At 41.3% G+C, this 25,389-nt stretch overlaps 1 protein-coding gene across 2 annotated transcripts in view; it reads right to left on the bottom strand.

Moving 5' to 3' along the window:
* Positions 1 to 229: 229 nt before the first annotated feature.
* phc2b (polyhomeotic homolog 2b (Drosophila)) overlaps positions 230 to 25,389 on the bottom strand; it is a 38,530-nt gene continuing 13,370 nt past the window's right edge. For both annotated transcript variants that reach the window (XM_044211632.1, XM_044211623.1), the window contains exons 5-15: positions 25,184 to 25,345; positions 24,038 to 24,163; positions 23,353 to 23,647; positions 12,236 to 12,537; positions 10,487 to 10,706; positions 6,142 to 6,353; positions 5,245 to 5,374; positions 3,583 to 3,688; positions 3,360 to 3,474; positions 2,217 to 2,541; positions 230 to 2,075 (exon numbers count right to left, since the gene is read on the bottom strand). In XM_044211632.1, coding sequence (XP_044067567.1) covers positions 1,921 to 2,075; positions 2,217 to 2,541; positions 3,360 to 3,474; positions 3,583 to 3,688; positions 5,245 to 5,374; positions 6,142 to 6,353; positions 10,487 to 10,706; positions 12,236 to 12,537; positions 23,353 to 23,647; positions 24,038 to 24,163; positions 25,184 to 25,345 — 2,148 coding nt within the window. In that variant the 3' untranslated portion in view covers positions 230 to 1,920. The remainder of the gene's footprint in view (positions 2,076 to 2,216; positions 2,542 to 3,359; positions 3,475 to 3,582; positions 3,689 to 5,244; positions 5,375 to 6,141; positions 6,354 to 10,486; positions 10,707 to 12,235; positions 12,538 to 23,352; positions 23,648 to 24,037; positions 24,164 to 25,183; positions 25,346 to 25,389) is intronic.

The raw sequence follows: 25,389 nt of genomic DNA, 5'->3' as shown, positions 1-25,389 counted from the left end.
AACCAGGAACTTTAAATGCCTTTGAAAGGGTGCTGAGACAGACATACTGTACTACAAGTTTGAGGTGTGAATAGTGAACACAATAAAAATAGATGTACAGTACAATAAAGCATACCAATGTGATGCATGACAGTATGTAATCTCAGTCAACTGCAGTATTGTCCCTAAAACATTTAAAATGGATTTTTCCTTTCACACTGACACACAAAGTAATGGCCAAAGACAGAACTGTATTGCAAATTAATTATAATTGCAAAAATGTTGTGTAACAAACTGTTTTGATAAATACAAGCATTTGACAAAGCCTTATCTAAAAAAGATGACCTTCCATCACAGCCACAAAACACAAATAGATATCATATTTTCATTAGAAAAGAAAAACATTTAAAAGAAAAAAAAAAAAAAAAAAACAACTCCCAGGCCATATTTATACATTTGCATATTTCAAAATATTGAACACCATTAAATTTCTGTTTTAAAATAACAAGGATAACTTAAAACAATGATAGTTTCACACTAGTCTCAGTCTTTTTCCTCACTTGAGCTGCTACTGTATGTACATATAAACTTGTCTCTCACTTTAGGTGGAGTGCCTCGTAACATTAAAGCAAACGAAAAGGAAAATAAGTGCCAAAAGCAGGGCTGTGCGAAGAGCAGTATAACCGAATTGTTTCTCTGATAATGTAGTGTCCTCCTATGAAACTGAGACAAGAAATGACAATGTCATAGTTTAGTAAATAATTTTGAAAAAGCGCCAAAAAATAATTTGTAAGCAGTTTAAATCTACAGGAGAAAAGTGGCGAGCTCCTCATGAAAGGGAAATCGATGTCACGAAAGAAGCTGCTTCAATAGTTTCTCTGCATTCAAGCTTTGTATTCGAGAGCGGTGAGAAAAAGGCTTAGGAGCATCTACGGAATGAAAATGAGCAAATTAATGAATGCAATCTTCTGTTCCCAGCCACACACAACAGCCACTTCTCTTTCATTCACACGCTAACAAAACTGTACAAAAAACATCTCTAATAATATAATAATAAATTCAGACTTCACTCATGTTTGTCTTAATGCTTCATTTCAGTAACGACTGTGCTGCAGTATGACCCAGCCTATGCACAACTGAACAGGTAGTGCACTCTGGCACTACCACTTCTTTCAACTTTGTTTTTTTCACCGTTTCTCCCTTAAGCTTTTTTTCCTCTGACCAAATCCGAGACCCCATCAAATCTGCTATTATCATGGAATCCGAATCTAGATGTGTTATCTGGATAATGACATTTGATAAAAGGCCTTTGCATCTACACCTGGTATCAATGAGCGCTCGTTATCTCAAATCTGCCCGCATTTTGATCAGTTCTTAATATGCAAAATAGGTACACAACGCGGCACGTCTCAGGTCAAGGAAAAAGTGATGCTGCGAATGTGGCCAAACAGGGGTGCATTTACACTGAGCGTTAACATGCGCTGTTCCTTATCCAGATCAGATATTCAGATACAGCCTGCGTGTTAAAGCCAGGTGTAAATCAAATATGATCACTCATGTAATGTGATGATCAACATTTTGGGATTTGGCACGGACGTCAATGTGGCTTCATTTCAGTCCACTGCCTACATTGTTTCTAACTAGCAAATAACTGCTTAACCCTTGTGAGTGCATAAACACAGAGGAACAGCTTCCAAGTGCTCGAGCTGCAACTCTAATAAAGTCCTGCGGATGACAAAGTTTACATGGTTACATGGTTGTATGTGTATAATATATGAGTGCTAGCTTAAGTGAGATTCTCTGTCAAAGGCGAGGCGAGGTCATAGTGCAGTCAGTCTGTTGTCAGTGCTAGAATGACGCATCATTTGCCCACACACACACACACACACACAAATACAGACGCACTAAGATCAATGCAGGTGTGCACAACACACTTTCCTGCTAAGAGTCTTTGAGCATGTTGATGCGTGCGAAGATCTTGAGTGCAGGTCCCAGTTTAATGTTCATGGTGCTCATGAGGTGGTCCTCCTTTAACAGGAGCAAGGCCTGTCCATCAATCTCCTGAGAGCGAAACTCGTCTGCTATCTCCTGACAACCTGCATGAACAGCAGAGGAAGAAGTACAAGCTGCAGTTAGTCACACGTAAAACAGGATTCATCAAGTTAAAGAGTGTGTGTGTGTAATGCTTTAGGAGTGTGTTTCCTAAACAAACAGGGGTCTGTGTTTACTCCGCTGACCTGGCAGTGAACGGATGAACTCATAAACTTCTTCCACATTCCACTTGGTGGGGTCATTGGGTAAGAAGTGCTGACAGAGCGAAGGTACATCTCTCCCAGCGCAGCCCTCCTGGTCCGAGGCCCTGCTCGGATGCCGGTGGACGGGGACCTGAGCTGGGGCCGGAGCAGGAGCCAGGGGTCCTGAGCTGGCAGCTGACAGGGGAGACGGCGGCTCCTCGTAGCTGGACATGTCCGAACAGGGGCTGGACTCCTCCTGACTGGGCTGTGAGGGATGCGGTGAGGATACAGAACCGCCCTGAGTCTGCTGCGGTGAGGGGGATAGCTTCTGCAAAGGAAAACAGTCGGGGTTGACGTCAAGGCTCAGCATTTGAGAAATGAATGGCTCATCAGTAAAACACTGCTGTGTCTAATACAATGTCCCGGCAAAGATTAAAGGGGCATTAAGTAAGATTTATACAGTACAATAGCTTCAAATGAGTATAATATACCTGCAGGGACAATTACTGTGTCAGGTGCTGAACCCTCTGGATTATAAAACTCACTTCCTGGTCCAAACATGAAACAAAAGCACCGCCCTCTGGAGGTTCAAGACCCAACCCTCGAGGCATTATATAACAAAGCATTTTGGCCTAAATGGATTGCTCTCAAGCCAAAAAAACATATTGTAATATAGTCAGTGTGGCATTTCTGTAGAATTTCTGCTTTCATTATCTAAACTACTTGTCTCTATTGTAAAAATGTATTTATTTATTGTGTCACTAAGTTTCAGCATTTCAAGGGAGGAGAAAAGATGCTAAGTCCGGTCACAGGATATCTACAAGTACTAAGTCAATGTCTCAAAAAAAAAAAAAAAAAAACAAACAAACCAAAAACAGCAATTCCAGTTGCTTTTGATGTCTATATAACTTGTGCAGAAGGCAGAAAATCTCTATAATCCATCAGTCATACTGGTCACCAATAAACTTTGACAAAGATCATAGAGTGCTTAATGACCCTTTAAAGACAGGGAGATAATCAGGCACTGACACAAATGAAGTTCGTTAAAAAGCATGAGGCATGAAGTGCAGGGCATAAAATGTGCAGTGGAAGCAGTATCTGATGGGAGGTGAAATTCTGATGAGGAAGTTGTGTGTGTTTCTGTACCTGCTTCTTAGCTTCGATACTGGAGCGGCCCTGAGATCTTTTACGCCAGCGATTTGTTGGTTTACTCCTCTCTGGACGGAAAAGGCCTATCCTCTTCGTACAGCCCACATTGTACCTGTCCAGAAAGGGCCATTATTAGAGCTTTTCCTTTTTCACATAGTATAACTGGTGGGAAAACTATTTGGTTTTATATTTCTTCTCATTTAAACAAAAGGTGACTTGCCTCTTTGCACAAACCATGGAGCAGAATCTTTTAGAGCCTTTGAACGTGTAGGCGAAGTCGACCCAGCCACAGTATTCACATGTCAGCTTGGGTTCTTGCTCTTTTTCTGTGGGAAGGGAAACAGCAAAACACAAGACAGACACAGAAATGAGACAGTCGCTCTTTGAAAACTGACATCTAATCTGACCAAATAACTGCAATCAAAATAAAAACTTTAAAGCTTTTTCATTTAAACCTATTAAATTCAGTTGTATATCATGTAAATGACTAATTACACAATATTATATTAATTAATACACAATATTAAAGTGACACTTCCACTTCAGCTCCAGAGATAGAAGACTGTCATTCACAGCTTTATATACTTAACTGCTTTCTGCGGCAGTAGCCTAATACTCACAATCAAACCAACAAACAAAACCTGTGTGTTTTTGGAATTTAAAAAGGCGATGATGAAGTTCTGGTGTGTTGACTTCCACTTGACAAAATGTTTTTTGAGCGGTTTCTTTCAGGGAGGCACAGATCCGATCCATCAATATTGGCGTTGATACCGACCTTATTAGTGGGGATTCAGACTGGAAACACCCTGTGTTAAACGCAAGGTGCTGCGTTGGTGGGGGCATTTTAAGTACCGGTGAGACATTAATATACGATCCAGGAAGTCCAGTTTGAGTAACAGATTAATGCGTTTAAAGGCTTATCAGCGACTACTTTATCTTTCATCATGACAATCACGAGGTAAACAGTAGAAATACAGCGCTCACGTAACAAAGTAATTACCAGGAATGTGCGCTTGCATGTATGTGATTGGCCAATGCACCTTGCTGGATGACGTCGACATTTCATTGCAGCAAAAGTTGAGCCAGGTTAACTTTTTCATGTGACGATCCTGAGTCGTTTTGCCAGCAACCCCTGTGTTGGCACCCAACTGCGTTGACCGACTGGCTCCATTCAAATGAAAGAGAGGTTATACAGTTTTCTGTTCCACTTTGTTTATTTACAGCAGTAAGCTAACGGGCGTAAAGCTACTGCTAATACTTTGCCAATTCCTGCATGTGTTTCACTGTACTGTGAAACCAAATGTGTTAATAATGACTTTTGCAGTTTTGTTGCTTGACAAAAGGAGATTGTTCCAGGTAACGACGCCTTACATTTAACATTTCATTAACGACAAACTTGTAGCAACTAGAGTTCAAAAACATTACTGGAGGAGCTACATTATGTAGCAGGTTTGTTTCGGTCTGGGAGAAAAAAGCCATGCACAGGTTAAGTGGTTTGGTGAAGAGATGCAGAGGCATGTAATTACGCTGAGGGCAGCCTTTTCTGCGTGGACACACAGAGGACAGCAAGTGCGGCACCGGCTCTCGTCATCGTTTATCACAGCAGCTGAGCGCTGTTTGTCAGGTCTGTATCTGCTCGCAACCACCAGTTATCCTACCGCAGTAACTGTGTGTGAAGAGCGTGATCTGTGTCCGTCGCTATGAGGTTGATGCATTGTAATGTTGCAGTTTCATAAACCCTATAAAACAGTATAATAGAATTTTCACAAGCCTTGGAAAAGCGGCGGGTCAGTGCATCCCTAGTTTCATGGGCACTAGCACAGTGCGACGCAAACTGATACACACAACCTATTGTACTTATAACTAATACTTTTTGTCTCACCTGGCTGGTTCATGTCCTCTGGCTCAGAGTCAGTGTTTGCTGCGTTGCTGACCGGGGTTTTGTCGGGGTCTGAGGAGAGCTGATGATCCAGCTTCTTTGGGCTGTCAATAAGAATGGGCAGACGCTCCACCTGGTGACAGACAGAAAATATTTACAAACCTACTGAAATGATGCGCTACGTGCTCCAGGAATAAGAATCAATAGTTGTGATTACTGTGACTGACAATATAGTTGGACTGCTTCATTTGAACAACTGCAATGGCATAATTCTCACAAATATCACAACAGCAATACAAAGTGCAAAGACTACTTTACTTGTGTAGATGCTGATGACTAGGCCAATTTGACCACCCATTAATAATAAATCTCCTTGTGATACATTACTATAGTATTGATGAGATGAAATTAAATGAAATAAGGTCAGTGTAGACACTTTCACTGCTTGATTAATGGTTTGTGTGAATGGATTAAAAGTAGTCATTAATTACAGTCGAAAGTACCACATCAATGTCTTTGCAATGTAGATACTGCAACAGTATGAATTCCTTGTGCTGCACTATATGCATGTAAATATACTGGGCATTTACACCTAATGTCCAGTAGGAGGCAGTGAGCCCCAAGCCTACAAATTACAACAAGCACGTCATTATGTTGCACCTAAACAAAAGGTTGTTCAGTCATCAACATATTGCTTTTTTTGTGATTAATAAGGAGGGGATGATACAAATGTCAACCACAGGTATACAGACACAGCGGATAAATAATATAAGATCTAATAACATCAAGTTTTGTGTGTGCCTGCTGACGGCTCCCTGCAGGCGAGTACACTGGAGAGTGTGCTGGCTCTGGGTTGTTTATCATGTCTCGCTGCTAGTAAAGCTGAGATCAGGCACTTACACACACGGGGAACGGCTCAGCTCCCTCCTGGATGACAAAGCCTTCGATGACATGTGTGAGGACCTGGGGCTTGACGATGGCCTGGGGCGGTTTGTTCTCTCCGTTCTGCGGCGTGCTGCCCGTCACGGTGGGCGCCTCGCTCTCATTTCCTGAGGTCATGGCTGGAGGTGGGGTCTCAGGTGCCGCACTCAGCCTCTTGGTTGTGCCCCCTCCTGACCAAGAAATGAATATCATCCAGTTAATATATGAGAGCAAGTACTCAGAGCTGGTCAGTGGTGGAGTGAGTTTGAATCAAAGTGGTTGATTTATCGTTTCTGTCATTCAAGCAAAGCGTTCTCTCGTTACAGCTTCTTGAATATGAGGAGTTGATGCTTTTCCTTGTCACATGTCATCAAATCTGAATATTTTAGCATTTTGGACTGTTGGTCGGACAAAACAAGCATTCTGAGACTGTTGCTTTGCGCTCTGCATAATTAGACTGAGCATTTTTCACTTTGTGATATTTTATAGGCAAAATAATCAATTAATCGTGCAGCTGTAGATTAATTGTCTGATTCAGTCTTTAAATCAAAAATGGCAAACATTTCCTGATTTCAGCTTCTCAAATGTGAATATCTGCTGCTTTTCCTTGTCATGTGTGATAGTAAACTGAATATTTTGGGGGTTTTGGACTGTTAGATGGACAAAACAATTAAAAAGACATCACTGTGGGCTTCAGGAATCTGTAATGGGCATTTTTAGTATTTTCTGACACTGTAAACATCAAACAATCAAGAAACCAATCAACAGTTTAATTGCCAATGAATCGAATCACTATTTGCAGTCCTAAATGAAATTACAGTAAAGAAATGTGCAGCAATGTGGAGGAGAGTAAATCCACCTAAACTTAGTATACTCACTTTTATTATTTGATCTACATCATCAAACTGGTGAAAGGTCTTTAAACTTCTGAAGAACATTAATAGCTAAATCTTTAATTAAATCATTTTTTTTTACCAAGCTAAGCAGTGGTTTGTCTTTACATAACCACAGAATATAGCACTTAAGCATCAGATACTTAGCTCTGTATGTTTGAGGTTGTATTATTCAAACCAGACATAATTACCACATTACAAACATCTACATGCAGAATCCTGTCATATCCACCTGCCTGCCGCGGGTTTAAATAACTTTTCTGGTGTCGACGGTCTAATAATAATAATGATGATGATGATGATGATGATGAGACCTACTGGCACACTGTCGATCAATAACAAACAGTAAATCCATCATGTATCACTTCCACCATCACAACGACGTCTCGGCTTTTCACTAACACCCCACCAAGCGAAAGTAAACATCAATAATGCTTTGTCATCTTAAAAGCCACCAGTGCTGAATGAGAAAAGTTCTCTTACCGCGCCGACTTCCGCAGTGTTCAGAGAGAAGACATGTGCGGTTTAGCGTTTTGTTTGTTGTTGTAATGGCCCGACACACAGCGACCTGCCGCTGCTGTGTGACACTGATCGGGTTTTAAGCTGCAGCGCCGCTTAAAGAAAGCAGGATCCGCCTCCCTGTTTCCTCCCACAGAAGCTAACGTTAGCACGACTGCTCCTCAGGCTGCTGCTGCACGACCACATGCATCAACCTGAACCTGCGCTAAGACTCTGAATCAAAAGAGGAGTGTCTCTAGATTCAGCCTAATACTGAACGTGCTTTATTTTTTTATATATATATTTTAAAACTACAATCCATAAGAGCGACGAATAAACGTGAGCGCATGTTTTCAGCAGGGCCATAGAAAGACATTTTAGGTCCTGAGTCCAAGTCCCCCCCAATGCACCCTCACAGCTTTTTGGTGTCTGGTCAAAAAGTTTTAAACATTTTTTTATTATTATCTTACTTATGAGGATTTTATTATTCATATTCGATTTAATGTATTTGTGTGATAGATTATATTTTCTGTACCACTGCCTGGGAGACATTCTGGTGGTGCTAAGGCAGAGTTCAGACAGAAAACAGCCCTGCGCAAAAGAAATGCAAGGTGCTGCAATGGTGGGGGCTTGTTTTAGTTAACAGTGAGAGGATATGTATGTATCCAGGAAGTCCAGTTGGAGTAGCAGATCCATGAGTTTGAAGCATGGATGTATTAAGAGAGCTGGATACTGGCGCTGCACTCACCCTTGCTGCCAATTTATCCCTGAGACCACTGGGACAAATTAATTGGTCCCCAATAAGCATGTTCCCAATAGACCACCGTTACAAAAGAGACGTCTGTAAAACCTTTGATAGGACACCTCGAACTAAAACAAGGTCAATTATTAATCTTTGTGCTGTGAATTTTTAAACCATGGAGGTTTTATATGAATTTGTAAAACTTTCCCAGAGTCTAGAGAAGAGATTTTAATGTGCGCAATAATCCCAATGTAAAATCTTTAGGCCGAGTGGGAACAGTCTTTTACATCTCTGGGACGTTATCACGGTGACAATCATTTTATGTTTTGTTGTGATGATTGCAAGGTAAACAGTAGAAAGAGCCCCCTCATTCAAATTAATACCGGGGGCCGGTGTTTTTACTCGCAGTGCAAAAGTTTGTCAGAGCAAATACAAAGAACACAACCTCAGAGTCCTCCATGCACTGTTGCACACTGGTGGGCTGCAGTGTAATGTCGCTATACACTTCCATTTAAATACTTAAAAGAGAAGTGACAGTTTCTCTGGATATCATAAATTCAGTGCAGATAATCTTAGTAGCTGGAAACCTTGCATACTCAGTAAGCCACATTGACTGAAAAATAGCTTGTTTCCTTTTCTTAAATGTTACATTTTCCTAAAGTAAAAAAAGCTGAAACCTATCTTCATCAGCCCCTGCAGCCTGCGGATTACATAAATAGTTCTGATGGTGAGCAGTGCACCTCCACGGCACATCACACCCAACTCACTGCCCATAAACAGCAATTTGTGGTCTACAGAACGTTTCATTTTACAAGAAACACAGCATTAGCACTATTTCCAACCAATATGAACACAGAAACGGATCCATGTCAACATTTATAAAATACACCAAAATAATTTTGTACTCAGCAAGAAGTTGCAGCATGACTACACACTTACTCTCAAAGTTCTCAAATTTTGTCAACTGGCTGACAAAATGTGCACAATAAGCAGAAAATGACGCAATATGAAAATGACTAATGTTACAACATTTCTGGGATTTTCGTGATACATGCAGCTAATAGATTTTTAATTGGATTAACTGTAAAAAAAAAAAAAAAAACAACAACAAAAAAACCCTTTAGAATCAACCCAAATTTCAAAACAGTTTGTCCAAAGTTTAGAAACTTTGATTCTTTCGAGCAATCGTCATAATAGTCTATTACACAAGCAGACTTTGTCTAATGGACAAAAGCTGTTCTGTAACTGAAAAGTTATAGGTTCAATCCTCGCAAGTAAGAGTATGAGTGTTTTTAAAGTGTCATTGAATAAAATGGTGAAACACGACCTATAAATCCTTATACATTATTTTTGTTAAATGGCTCAAGTTAAAACCCATCTACTACTTTACGTTGACTTACCAGTTTATTAGCCAGAACACCTGTACAACCTAATAGCCATGTAATAAATCCTCTTTTTGTGATGTTTATACTAGTGTTGTTGACAGGCTGTAGTTGGTGGTGGATAGGGTTGCATTATGTTGAGATGTGTTTCTAACTTTTTGTAAATGTGTGTGAACAAAATCTGACCATGACATCGTTGTGCTGTGGGTGTTGGTCTCAGCCCTGCTCGCTGCTGGCCAGATAAATACCACAAACCATCACAGGAAACAGTATGTGCCAAAATATCTCCAATATAACTTACATGCAACTAAATAATAAAAGTCAATACATTTCCATTGTAAGTCTGGTTATATTACTGTATCCACTCCTTAATTCCTCCATTTGCTTAGAGTAGGGTTTTCACTTATCTTTAGGGCTTTTTTATTGTGGGTTTAAATGTTTGTACAGCATTGAGTGAATTGTGGGTATCAGGTGAGCTTTTTGGCCACAGCACAGGGAAATCACAGACACAACAAAGCAATAAGAGACAAAGAATAGTGTAACTAAATGTGCTGCAGACACAACATTTTTTAACTACACGTAAACACTTTCCTCCACTTAACATTGCAAGAGTTGGCTAATTCAAGGAGTGCAGAGCAGATATAATGGAACATTTTCTGTGTCAATGTGAAAAGTTGTAGTTAACGGTTTTTAAAACTGCTACCAGTCTTGTCCCAGTGGCTAATTGGTTAAAGAGTTTATTTACCAAAACGTTTGAGTACTCTACAGAGAGTAATATAGCAGCTGAGAAAATCATGCTGAATCATTACCTTGTGGCTGAACAGCTGGTGTGGCTGGGTCGACCTTGGGCTGCTCTACAGGCTTGGTGGGTTGTGATGGTGAAGGTGCAGGTTGCTGCTGCTGTTGGGGCTGTTGGGGCTGTTGGAGCTGCTGTTGGGGCTGCTGTTGCTGCGTGGTGGGGGTTGGACACGTCTCTCTGACCACCAGTGAGGTTGGCTTATCTTTACAGTCCTGAACCAGTCGGGAGGCCTGAGATGTGCATTAGGAACAAAAAGTAGAGGGAAATGAGATGAGAAATGAGAAAGTACATCTAAGACAGAAATGAAAAGACAGATCAGGGACTGTTGGTACTTTTAATGTCAGTGACTCAAAAAATGAAAACCATTAGGCTTGGAAAATATCACACCAGTGGGAAAATATTACACCGCGAATCCCAAACTCCGAAGATTCCTGTGTTTTTTTTTAACACATATGTCTTGGAGTAGAAATGGATTCAGTGGGTGTTGTAGGAACAGTAGTTTTTGTTTTGCTGGTTACCACTTAAAAAAAAAAAAAAAATAAAAAATGATGTGAACACCACAAAAAGTCAGGATGTTAAGTAGACCGAAAGTTATGTCCCATCAGAAACAAATGGAGGACAAAAAAAATAAAAAATGGATCACATCCAATATGCAATTCTGGAAACACAGAATGGATAATATGTTACTATGAGACACCCTCCTATACCTATCCTCTAGACAATGACAAATGTTCCAAGTATTATTTGGAAAATCTTTGTCCACTTTTGAATTAATTTTTCTAAGCATTTGAGTAAATAAAGTAAATAATTTTCAACAAGACTACAGCCGCACGGTGAGGCTGTGCTTTGAGCTAAATGCTAACATCAGCATACTACCATGCTCAGAATGACAATGCTAACATGCTGATATTTAGCATGTATAATGTTTATACTATCTTAGTTTAGCCTTTTAGCATGCTGCTAACACTTGCTATATTTGCAAGAGGAAAAGTCAGGGGATCACAAAGTCAGTAGGATGCATCATCTGGGAACCATGAATGTCTGCACAAAATTTCATAGCAATCCGTCTGACAGTTCAGAGATTTTAGTCTGGACCAAAGTGGTGGACCAACCAACAGACCCACATTGCCATCCCTAGAGCCACGCCGCTAGCATGGCTAAAAGCTATTTAGATTATTTAGATCCCCATTAACAGTGCTTTCCGTAAAGACTGGAACAATGGTAGTGCAGCATTACATTACCTTCTAGTACCAATATTATAATACATAAAAACTGTATTATATATTATTTTAACATATTTTCATGCAGTTTTTGAATTTGATACACAAAATACATGTTTTCTAGTGGTTCCAGGAATCTGGGGAGTTAAGTAAATTATTTAAGTTTATTTAGTATAGCACCTTTCAAAGATTAAGGTCACAAAGTGCTTCACGAGACTAAAATTGTTAAAAATAAAACAATAAAACATAAACAACAACACTAGACAGCACGAGGTGAGCCCCCGGTAATAACAGTACCTGACCAAACATGGTCCAGTTTGTCTGGAACTAAACTAAATGTAAACACAGCCATTAACTTGACAAAAGGAAAAAGGGCAAGTACCTGACCTGCTTTTACACCAACATCTATCTACTTTTTCAGTCATGCCAACAGTTTTAACCTTATCATTAATGCTGGAAACAGTTTGTTTTAACTATAAAAATAAACTTAAGTTATTCAAATGCCTTTTTGTTGGAGACCTTGGTGTAACTGCACTCACCGTTGGTTGTATTTGTAGGTTGATAGCAGTGAGCTGGACGGGCTGAGCTTTGGCATGGTTGAGGGAGGAGTGGAGGGCGTGGGGGCTGATGGTGGAGTGGAAGATGGTGGCCTGCTGGCTGGGCGTGGAGGTCTGGTGTAGAGCAGGTTTGGGCAGTACAGGGACAGGGTGCTGTGATGGTTGAATGGAGGCCGTCTGCAGCAGCTGGCCCGCGGTCCTCTGGGAACCTTGACTCTGATGGACCACAAACTGCTGCTGCTTGTGCTGCGGAACCAGGGAGTGGGGCTGTATCTGCGTGTATGCTGGAACGAGAACAACAACATTTTTTTTTCATTTTATTTATGAATTCAGCTATCTAACTGCTGTGTTCACCACCCACAGACAGTTCTCTTGTGTCCTAAATTCAGTTCTCTGCACATTTACGTTACTGTGGCTGTGATTGAACATCTTTGGCATTTGGAATGTTGCTCAGACAAAATAAGTCATTTGACTGCGTCAACATTGGCTTTCTGCATTTTTCATTTTACAGACTGAATGATTAATTGAGCAACTGAAAAATGTATTTTCAGATTCATCGATGAGTAATAGTTAGTAGTTGTGTTCAACAAAGATTACACAATACACATTGCATGCCACAGTTTTATAAAATGTTAGTTTTTGTGAGGAAATTCAGAAATATCTTTACAAATCGAACTTGTTGTAAACCGAGAGCAATATTTATTTCATGTGTGCTCACAACTGTCCAGTCTCGGTGTATATCACTGAAAAATGTAGATGTCTGCACAAAAGGAGCTTGTTTTGTAGCTCTCCCTTCACTTGTGTGCCCCTTGTTGACAGGATGTAATATTTAGAGCTTGTTGAAAGGTGCACAGAGCGGTCCCCTGTTGTAGTTTTGGTCTGACCATTACTCACAAATCGTTTCAAAATGGCCTGTCAACACCTGTCAGTGCTGTTGTGGGTAAAAAGACATCCTGAGCTTATAACTTGCCCCAAAGCCCAAGACACATCAATCTTGTATTGTGAGATCATGTGCAAGTGGGGAGTGTTCGGCGGAAGTAGCCTGAGGCAAGTCTAATATTAGAAATGCATCAGGTACGAACATGCAGAGCCAACTGTCCATGACACTCTTTATAGAGTTAATGTTGAGTCAGCAGGTCCAAGCCCCTCTGCTGCCTCCTTGATCTTTAACAACTCTACCAGGAAACGATAAGAACTAATGGACTCATTTTTATTACTGAAACTCATACAAGAAATGAGTTCCTCCTGCACCACAGTACTATACAGTAGTTTCTCTGATATGGAGGTGTGTTTGGTGACGTTAATACCCCCCCCCCCAATAACTCCAAGCATGGAAAACTGCCAACTACATCAGCATTTGTCTCAAATACCCCTCGCCCCCACCCTCCTCCTCATCCTGTTCTTTTCATGATGTTTTGTGTGGGATAGGCTCCATCTGGTTTCAAAGTTTCCCTGTGAGGCACTAACCGCAGTCCGTACCCTGCTGTGGAATACATAGATGTTTCTATCCAGCAGAGTCCCTTTAATGCTACAGGATCTGCTGAAAAGTGTTTTCTTTTTCACATGGTGAGACACAGTGGAACCCACCAACAGAAAATTTGGTTTGCTATGGCGTACAGGGAAGGCCTTCATTTAGTATTTACAATGTTTAAATGTTCAGAGCAGGATGGATATGAGCGTTAGATCGGTGGATACGGCCAGCAGCAGGATAATCAAAGCTATTTCAGGGGATAACATCCATCAGTTCAGCAGCTACGCCAAGGGGTGGCAAAAATAATCGATTATTTGATGAATCATGACTTTCTCTTGAAAAATTCAGAATGTTAAAGATGAAGAGAACGAATAACATTATACAAATAACTATTTGAAATGACTTTGGAAATAGTAGTTTGACAAAACTAGAGCTGAAACAATTAATTGACTAATCGATTAGTTAATCGACAAAAAAATAATCAAATAATCAAACTGAATAATTGTTTTGGTCATTTCTCAATCAAAAATAATGAAAAACGCTTCACATGCTCAAATGCCAGCTTCTCAAATGGTAGGATTTGCGGCTTCTCTTTGTCATATTTGTCAACAGTAAACTAAATAATGTTCTGCAAAGTTGTGGTTGGCTCTGTGAGGCTGTATTTAGGCACAGCGGTGGTTTGAACTAAATGCGCCAACATAATCGCAAAGACAGTGAGAACATGCTGACACTTAGCAGGTTTAATGTTTACCATCTTCACCATTAGCACTAATGGGGAAATGTCGTTTTTTGGGTATTTAGTCAATTCATCCTGTGGGGAACGCAAATGTGGTACCAAATTTCATGGCAATCCAATAGTTGTTTCATTAAAACTACAAATGTCAACCTCATGGTGGCACTAGAGAAAGACGAAAGAAAAGTCAAGGGAGCACAAAAGTCAGTAGGATGCATCCTCTGGGCAGCATGAACACTGCCATCCCTAGAGCTACGCCGCTAGCATGGCTAAAAACTTAAGTAGCCTTTGATTTGAAAGGATCTGCACTCATATTTTGTCACTGAAAACTTGGCTCTTTCCTCTACGTAGCTCACATTACAACCAAGATACAACATATCCTTACAGCAATATCTAAACTAAATTAATAAATGGTAACCGAAGTAAATTCACCTGACCTTTTTCATGGTGGATATGAATGATTATGCTGTTGTAAAATGCATCAAGAATCGTTTTGAAATTGAACAGTAGCAACTTTAATCAAAATCTTACTGAATCGTAAGGTAGCAAGAGATTCCCAGCCCCACTCCGATTCAGAAATCCCCCTCCTTCGCTCAGAGCACACCGGATACAACCAGCCCTCTCCATGAATCCTGACAACTTTCTCAAGCCCCTAATGAGGAACAGAGAGAAGTCTTGGAAGAATAGGAAGACAGGGGAATTCATTTAAATGCTATTTCCCCTCAAGGTCTTGAGATTAAGGACTGAAATGACTCAGGCTCCAACACCCACACACATATATACACATGCGATCATACAATCCACTCCCCCGAAATTTATAAATGTGAGACCTCTTACTCTATCTGCATGTTGTTGCACAATGTCCCGAGATTGAGGACAGTATATGTTCCTAAGGAGTTTGTAACACCAGGCCCCGGAAAATCCCTGAGTTTCCACATTCACTGTCTGCCGCTTTGGCTTACTTTCATGAAACACATTCCAACCTAAAACAACAGAGCAACAGCAGGCCTTACGCCATTTTTCCTCACTTAAAAATCAGGTCTGCAGATACTTTATCAAGTAGGCATTAGCATTAAGAGAACAGTAACCTCACATTGACAGACGCTCTGGCATGTTTGTATTTTTTTAAACCAATCATAATCGTCTTGGGCGGCACTAAGCCCAGGCCGCAGCGATGGTGCCCTTGCAAAACGGCAATACGCAGATAGCGGAAGGGGAGGTTCCGACTGAAATAGTCAGCCAATGGCAGACTTATACCAACGGCCTACTTCATGTGAGTCAGACTAAAAGTAGCTAAATTAGTCCAGTTCACGATTGGTTTTAAGACTCCACTGTTCCAAAAAATACGGCCTGTTTAAGTGAAAACACAATGGCACGATCTCGGGAAGAAAACCAAATCACACACCTCAGTATTTTAGCAATTGTACACTGTAGTGAGGCTGTATTTTCAGACCATCAAACAGGCGATTAAATGAACCGATGAATGTCAGTTTTAAAAAGACAATAGACAAAAAGGACAAGTAGGTAAATTATTAGTAGTCATAAAGTGTGTGCATAAAGTTGAAGTCTGGGTTTTCATTTTAAAGAAGGGGGTAATTTCTTGCCTTTCTAAGGTTTTTTGTTAAGTGTCGAGTGAAACTGGCAACTGATATTGTTGTTAGCAGCTACATAGATATGCCAAGACACAGACTGTGTGAGCAGATCTGCTCTTTTAATCTGTGAGCATGGTGCTTTTGGGGGTTCCCTGCTGTGGTTTTTAAATAGTAAGGTGCTGGCTCTTTCCTGCCAAGAGGAGGTGATGACAAACACTTACTTCAACAAGCCAGACGGCCTAACATTTGTTTCCAGCTAAATTCCTATATAAGGGAAAATGACTCTTAATATCTGTTGTGTTCACAGTAACCAAGACATTGCTCTAAAATGATCTGCCATCCTTTGGAAAGTGAGATGAAAACTGATGACCAAAAATAGCAAACGCAATTAAATCACATCTCTTCCATTTTTGTTGTTCTCTCAGATCAGGCCAGACTGATTTCTGTTGAGTCAAGTTTAACACTAATAAAAGTAAAGATGTGTTTGATTCACGATACAATTCAATAATTATGGCTATTGATGCGGTTGCAGAGTTTTTCAATTTACTGAGCCTCTTTAACCTCTTTATTGGCATGTTATCTGTCAAATTTGTTTTATCTTGCCTTTAAGTCATGTCAGAAATAAATTCTGAGCAAAGTGCACACAAATTAGAAGTGGAAATATGACTCAAAGTAAGATTGAAGAGGATTCTTTCATTATTACACTATTTTGCTGATAATGCAGGCTTAGTCCACAATTAACCCAATAAACATGAGCCTCGTACAGCCCATGTAGTGTGGAAAGCAAAAGTAATGTAGCGTAGTAGTAAAGTACTTTAAATTAGTGCTCTTCTTGACAGTAATAAGTAATTAACTACTTTTGAAATGTGACACCACAACAAAAATGGTGACTAATTAGACACAGGGCCTAAAAATATCTACAGTGTACTCATTAAAGCCAAGGTTATGGACAGGGTTTGTACTTACCACTCAACATCAACCACCAGAAAAATCTCTGGTTTCCTGAAGCTAAATTACTGGTTTGTCCCTTCCATTAGCCATAACAGGACACTAAACATCAATCATGAAAGTAGTTGTGTGAAATTGTGGGTTTAGAGAGATAGTGGCATGTCGGTACAAAAAGTTCTCTAATTTTATGTTGAAAATCAAAGTGCATAATGACCCAGTCACAGTCAAGTTGAATCCGAGCTTTTAACCTAATCTGAATCCCAGCAGCCAGCCACACAGCCTCTCTTTCTCCTGATCCACAGTGTATTAACTCCCCAGCATCTCATGTGCACACCTGTCCCTCATGGCCTGCTGCTATGGCAACCCATGTTAATTTTTTCAGACAGCACGCAGACAGATTTTCAGCTTCCGTCCTCCCTTTCATTTTATGTGAATCCATTACTGCAACAAAGCAAAACAGTTGTGCACTGACACGCTCAGATAATCCCTACTCCCCCCTCCCTTTCCCACACACACACCCCAAAACATACGTACACATCTGAAGAGGCAGACAGAAACAACACCATCCATTAGCACAGTGTATTGCAGAGTATATAAGGTTTACAGTTATGTACACACATTAACACACACATACCACTCCCAGCACATATACACGCATATGGTACCTGCAAACACATATATTTAGGTTCTTACTCAAAAAAACTATTTTGTGAAATGTGATGTCTTATCAGGGCCCACTTGAAAGTGAGATAATGCATCTGAAGGGGCCTATCCTGCAAACAAACTGGACTTAATTTGATTTAATCAGCTTGTAATGCTGGCATATTCACAACCATTCACACTAAAAACAGCTGCTGACTTTCAATTACACAATAAGTAGTTTAGAAATACTCTTGCGTGACAGTGTGCCTTTCACAGCTAATTCACAAAGCAACTCGACTGTTCAAGTGACAGCCCAACACACTTTAATACGACTGGTTTCACCCCTTTAGTGAGTGAATGGGTTTGTGATGCAGGCCCTGACATGTCACACAGCCCAGCGAAAGCTATTAAAAGTGTAAAAAATCTTTTCTCATATAACCTTACTATAAACATGAGAGCACATTTCTGCTGTCTGATTATATATGATTATATATGATAGATATATATGATATATATGAATATATATGATATATATATGAATAGATATATATATGATATATATATGAATAGATATATATATGATATATATATGAATAGATATATATATATATATATATATATATATATGAATATATATATATAATATATATATGATATATATATATATATATATGAATATATATATATATATATATATGATATATATATATATATATATATATATATATATATATATATATATATATGAATATATATATATATATATATATATATATATATATATATATATATATATATATATATATATATATATATATATATATATATATATATATATATATATATATATATATATATATATATATATATATATATATATATATATATATATATATATATATATATATATATATATATATATAAAAAAAAAAAAGCAGTAGCAGCTCCTGGAACGGCTGGATAGCTCGATTTGGTAGGCCACGGGACATTCACGTGGGAACAAGGGTTCGAATCCCCCTCGGAGCGCAATGAGCAATGACCCATCATCCAGTGTGGGTCCTTAGGCAAGACCCTTCACGCTGCTGCCTACCTCATGATGATGATGTGACAATGAAATATATGACATGCTGGCTCAGACGTCGCCCGGCCAAACAAGGTCTGCGTCAGGTGTTGGGGAACCAGGGCATCGAGACGACAAATGGGCTACTGGAACAAGACGGAGATGGGCGAGATGCGATAATAAGGCTCTGTTGGAATGTTACTACTCCAGTAACCCTAGTCAGAGGGATTACATGCACAGGATGTGGGATGAATGGTTACTTCGAAACCCACAATCAAGGCTTACGGCGAAGCAACTAGTAGCTCAGTGTTCCAACATCCACAAGCGGCAACTGCTATCACAACTTGAGATTGACGAGGTACAACACAAATGCTACGGCAAGGGGGAGCCAGGACTACAGGTCAGAGGGGAGCATCCAGCAACTCCCCAACCAGAGATTGGGTACGAAGCCCCAAGAGAAATCACGCTGAACGAGGCAGCGACTGACCTGAAAGATAAGATCATGGCGAGGATGAATACAAGGCAACCCCGACACCAACTACAACGGCTAATTGAAGTACCATCAGAAAGTCTCCTAGAAGATGTGAATGCAGCATTGAGAGCGATCCCTACCACAACCATCACTGAAACCAATGAGCTGATATACGCCTCAGCAGCAGTGATCCTAGAGATGCTTGGCTACAAGAGCAACCATGGGAGCCATGAGAGACAATACCCACCATGGAAACGAAGGTTGGAGGCAAAAATCAAGGAGGCCCGGAGAGAAGTGAGCCAACTGACAGAGGCTGAGAGAGGTGCAATGAGAAAGCAAGTACCCAAGAAGTACAACCAGATGCCCATACCTGAAGCATTTGAAACTGCCAAACAAAGGCTCCAAGCCTTGGCCAGCCGCCTAAAGAGATACATGAGAGATAATGAAGCCAGAAGACTTTCGCAATTCAACCTGCGAAAGTGTACGCTCAATGGCAGGGTAATAACAGCAGAGCAGACCCACCAAGGCTGGAAACGGAACAGTACTGGAAAAGTATATGGGAAAGGGAGGCATCACACAACAGCGATGCACAGTGGCTGGCGGCTCTGAGAAAGGACCACAGCAACCTCCCTGAACAGAATCCAGTCACCATCACGGCGGCAGACATCCAAGAAAGAGTCTCAGGTATGAAGAACTGGACAGCACCGGGCCCTGACAGGATCCACACCTACTGACTAAAGAAGCTCACTGCACTCCATGAGCGCCTAGCAGCACAAATGAACCAGCTGCTAAGAGATAGGACGCACCCTGAATGGCTTACCGAAGGGCGCACAATCCTGATCCTGAAGGATCCCGCAAAGGGTACAGTCCCATCCAACTGTCGGCCAATAACCTGTCTCTCCACAACATGGAAGCTCATGTCAGGCATCATCGCGGCTAAGATAAGTGGACACGTGGATCAATACATGAGCCAAGCACAGAAGGGCATTGGCAGAGGAACCAGAGGAGCCCAACACCAACTCCTGGTTGACAGAACAGTCACCCAAGACTGCAGAGCCCGACACACCAACCTGTGCACTGCCTGGATTGATTACAAGAAAGCATATGACTCAATGCCGCACACATGGATCACTGAATGCTTAGAGATGTACAACATCAACAGGACTCTAAGACACTTCATTGCAAACTCGATGAGGCTGTGGAAAACCACCCTTGAGGCCAATGGCAAGCCACTTGCACAAGTATCCATCAAATGTGGCATATACCAAGGGGATGCTCTGTCCCCACTGCTGTTCTGCATAGGACTGAACCCCCTCAGCCAAATAATCAACAAGACTGGCTATGGATACTGACTCAGGAACGGGGCCACCATCAGTCACCTCCTCTACATGGATGACATCAAGCTATACGCTAAGAGCGAGCGGGACATCGACTCACTGATCCACACCACCAGGATCTACAGCTCTGACATTGGGATGTCATTCGGGCTTGAGAAGTGCAGTCGAATGGTGACAAAGAGAGGGAAGGTAGTCCACACAGAAGGGGTCTCACTCCCAGAAGGAACAATAGCAGACATTGAGGATGGTTACAAGTACCTTGGAATACCACAGGCAAATGGAAACCTCGAAGAGGTAACAAGGAAAACAGCAACTGCCAAATACCTCCAACGAGTAAGGCAAGTCCTAAGAAGTCAACTCAATGGCAAGAACAAGGCCCAGGCAATAAACAGCTACGCCCTGCCAGTGATCAGATACCCTGCGGGAATAATAAGGTGGCCAAAGCAAGAGATACAGACCACAGACGTTAAGACGCGAAAGCTCCTCACCATGCATGGAGGGTTCCATCCCAAATCCAGCACCCTGAGACTGTACGCTAGCCGTAAGGAAGGCGGCCGTGGACTAGTGAGTGTGAGAGCCACTATCCAGAATGAAACATCCAAGATCCACAAGTACATCCAAGATAAGGCCCCAACAGATGACGTGCTCAGGGAATGTCTCAGACAATGGGGAACAGAGGAAGACGTGCTGGAGGAAGGACCATCATGGGAGGACAAACCCCTACACGGGATGTACCACCGGAACATAACTGAAGTGGCTGATATCAAGAAGTCCTACCAATGGCTAGAGCGGGCTGGATTGAAGGACAGCACAGAGGCACTCATCATGGCTGCACAGGAGCAGGCCCTGAGCACCAGAGCAATAGAGGCCCAGATCTACCACACCAGACAAGACCCAAGGTGTAGGCTGTGCAAAGAGGCCCCAGAGACAATCCAGCACATAACTGCAGGGTGTAAGATGCTGGCAGGAAAAGCATACATGGAGCGCCATAACCAAGTAGCTGGCATAGTGTACAGGAACATCTGCACTGAGTATGGACTGGAAACCCCGAGGTCAAAGTGGGAAACACCTCCAAAGGTGGTAGAGAATGGCCGAGCCAAGATCCTGTGGGACTTCCAGATCCAGACTGACAGAATGGTAATGGCGAACCAGCCTGACATCGTGGTGGTTGACAAACAGCAGAGGAAAGCCGTTGTGGTAGACGTGGCGATACCAAGCGATGGCAACATCAGGAAAAAGGAACATGAGAAACTAGAGAAGTACCAAGGGCTCAGAGAAGAGCTGGAGAAGGCCTGGAAGGTGAAGGCAACAGTGGTGCCCGTGGTCATCGGAGCACTCGGGGCAGTGACCCCCAAACTGGAGGAGTGGCTACAGCATATCCCTGGAAGAACACCAGACATCTCGGTCCAGAAGAGTGCAGTACTGGGAACAGCAAAGATACTGCGCAGAACCCTCAAGCTCCCAGGCCTCTGGTAGAGGACCCGAGCTCGAAGGACGAGACCACCCGCGGAGGGTGAAGGACAAAGTTTTTTTTTTAAGCAGCTCCCTTTTTATTTTAAGGTTTGAAATGGACATAAAAAAAAAACTTTCTATGGAATATCGAGTGTCAGTGTCTATACAGAAATAACACAGACTGGACTGTTTACTTTTAACATACACTGTTTGCTCTATAACCAGTGTGGACTCTCTGCCAGATGAAAACCTGCTGATGTTTAGCAGGTATGATGATTACCATCTTAATTTAGCATGTTAGCATGCTAATATTTGCTAATTAGCACAAAACATAAAGTGCAGGCTGATGGGAATGTCATTAGTATAGCAGGTATTTGGTCATAAACCAAAGTATTGGACAAAATGAAATGTTGACCTGATGAGGGTGCTAGAGAAAAAGTCAGAGGATCACAAAAATCATTAGGACTCATTGTTTGGGAACCCTGAATGTCTGCTCCAAAGTTTTTTGCCAGTCCATTGAGTAGATGTTGAGATATTTCACATGATAAGTGAACACTTGGACCTGCTGGTAAAGTATAGGGAAAGTCAGGAGATCACCAAAGTCATAAGAATTCTGAATGAATGTCTATACAAAATTTCATGGTCCATCCATCTAATATTTGTTGAGATATTTCAGTCTGGACCAAAGTGGTGGACTGACCGTCAGACCGATATTGCAATCACTTGAGCCATACTGCTAGCATGGCTAAAAATACTTAAAGGGATGCACTGATTGAATATCCTGTATCGAAATCAAGGCTGATCTAAGTGAAATTTTTAGGCACTCTTTTGACTACAGTTTATTTGTTAAATTATGTGCATCTTCTGGTTGATCAACTAAGCTCTGAAATACCTGATCGATGAATATGTAAGTCTGAGTATCTAACAAAGCATTCAATGCTCACTTCAGGTTTGTTAAACTTATCAAAACCTGGTGCGGCAGACTAATTTGGTGAGTGCTCAGAGTATTTAGGTTTGATACCCATTAGGGTTGCAACTAACGACAGTTTTCATTATCCAATAACTGATTGGTCTATAAAATTAGAAAATGCCTATTACAATTTCCTGAGGGCCAAAGCAATGTCTTTAAATTGCTTGTTTTGTTTGACCTACAGCCCAATGATAGAAATATTCACTTAACTATCACATAAGCAGCCATATTGCTAATTTCCATTATTTTCACTATATAGACCAAACGCTAAATGCTTTTGTGAGACAGTTTATTTCTGTGGGGGTCTGGGCCCTTCTTTAAGCACTGCCAAGATCAGTTTCATGGGTAAGAGGCCTGCACACATTCAGACTTTAGATCTAACATTATTTGAACTTTTCAGGCTGTGGGGTTGCTCCACTTACCTGGAGCGATCAGGGGCTGAGCACTGACAGCTGTGACACTGCGGCTCATGTTTATAGCTCTGACTTCTGTGACTGCTGCACTGTCCCCCTTCTTCCCGCCTTCAGACAAACTGTTGGAGGAGCTGGCCTTGCCTCCTGTGGAGACCTGTGCTCCTTGGCTGGGATTCTTGATCAGTGAGGCAGGCTGGATGGGCACAGGGCTCTGCTTCAGACTTAGAGCCTGCAGGGTCTGGGTCTGAGAGGAGGACGTGGTCGCCACCTGCTGGCCACGGATGGCCAGATTTTGGACCTGATTCTTAGAGACAGAATGATGTGACATTACTGATACAAACACATTGACAAAGTGAAGGAGTAGATATTATTAGTTTGTCAGAACTGTGTTTATTACAAAATGAATGAAGGTGACTTTTTTGTATTAGCCAATGCTTTCAATGGTAAGCATATTAAGTTACTTATATATACTGTTAATATCACAGCAGAACAGTAAGTACAAAATTGTTTTTAACCTTTTAACCATTGCCATTTCACATCCTCTAGTGCAGGATTTCCAGTAACTGCAACAACTTTCTCTAAGCTTCCAAATGTTTGTGTATTTATCAGAGGGATCAAGTCCAGGATGTTAACATTAAATAAAAGTTTTTAATTATATTTGTCATTTAGTGAAAATATCTTCCAATGAACCTACCTGTGAGGAGGAGCTCTCTGACTGGACAGCTGTCACTGTGGCCGTTGGAGTGAAGATGAGCTGCGGGGACAGAGGAACAGCCCGGCCCAGGCTCCTGGCCACCTGCACCAGGTTACTCTGCTGGGCCTGGAAAGCATCACACACACACACACATACCAAAGGAGAACTGGATCAGTCAGAAAACGCTTCTTAGATTGGATTCTTCTCTAATCTCCAATAAAGAAGCAAAGCAATGATAAAACGCCAGAGCACAAAAACATTAAAACAAAAAAAGGTAATTATAAGCACACAAAGGATTATGTGAATTATTCCAAGTAAAAAAGGACCCTGTTTGTGTGTTTTGGACAGATGTGCAACAATTTTGATCCTACTCTTGCCATGAAAACTACAGAATGGCAGACCTTTTTAATTTCTATCTTAACAAATATATTTAAAACAAAACATATAGATACAACAGTTATGTTGCAATTATATACTTAGACTGTTTTGAACCTCTAAATCGTGTATGTGAGGAAGTAAAAGGAAATTAACAGAAATCATATGCACTAATTTAACACCAGAGGACTATACCAGAAATAAAAGCCATGGCAATCTAAACTGACAAATGTGTTTTGCTGTGTGCCAGAAGCATCACACAAATCTGACAATGCTTTGTACGTGGTCATAATGAGGTGGTAGGAACAATCTGTGTGCCAGCTACACAACTGATGGCAAATTGAAACCGACAAGTTATCCACAACCAGCAGCACCAAAATAGGCCAAGAAAGACTTCATATTCCTTCAGCAACTCGGTTTGAAAACAACTGGACCTTAAGCTAAAGCTGAGAGAACACCTGTGACCTTTCTGAGCATCTGTGCACATTCAAGACATTCCCTTCTGTGTTTGCAATCAGCCCTCTGGGGCCAGACAGATAATACTGACCACCTCCTCTAGTGGCAAGATGAGAATAAAACACCAACACCATTTACTATGGCAGAGTAAGCATGCACGCATCCCAAAACACACATTTAGCCTCCAAAGGAAAAAAATATGAGCCGGAGTGTGCTTATCTATTAAAGCTGTATGTGTGTGTGGTTTTGTTTATGTATATATGCACATTCATGTAAATGTGCCAGTGGCCATGGTCCTTTTGTCTGCTGTCTCACCATCTGTGCGCGCAGGTACATCTGTGCCTGGCTGGCTGTGAGAGTGGGGCTAGATGGGCTGCCCAGCAGAACAGCCTGCTGGGATATACTGGTGGGGGTGGAACTAATGCTCTGGGCCCGGCTAATCAGCTGGGCTGCTGCTGGGGAGGTGGTCAGGTTGATCTACGGGGAGAAGATGAACAGGATAATGAGGTTATACACTTCCT

The sequence above is a fragment of the Siniperca chuatsi genome, linkage group LG2, assembly GCF_020085105.1.
Source record: "Siniperca chuatsi isolate FFG_IHB_CAS linkage group LG2, ASM2008510v1, whole genome shotgun sequence".
Classification (NCBI taxonomy): domain Eukaryota; kingdom Metazoa; phylum Chordata; class Actinopteri; order Centrarchiformes; family Sinipercidae; genus Siniperca; species Siniperca chuatsi.
The sequence above is the reverse complement of the archived record's forward strand: the minus strand, read 5'-3'. Positions and strand labels throughout refer to the sequence as shown.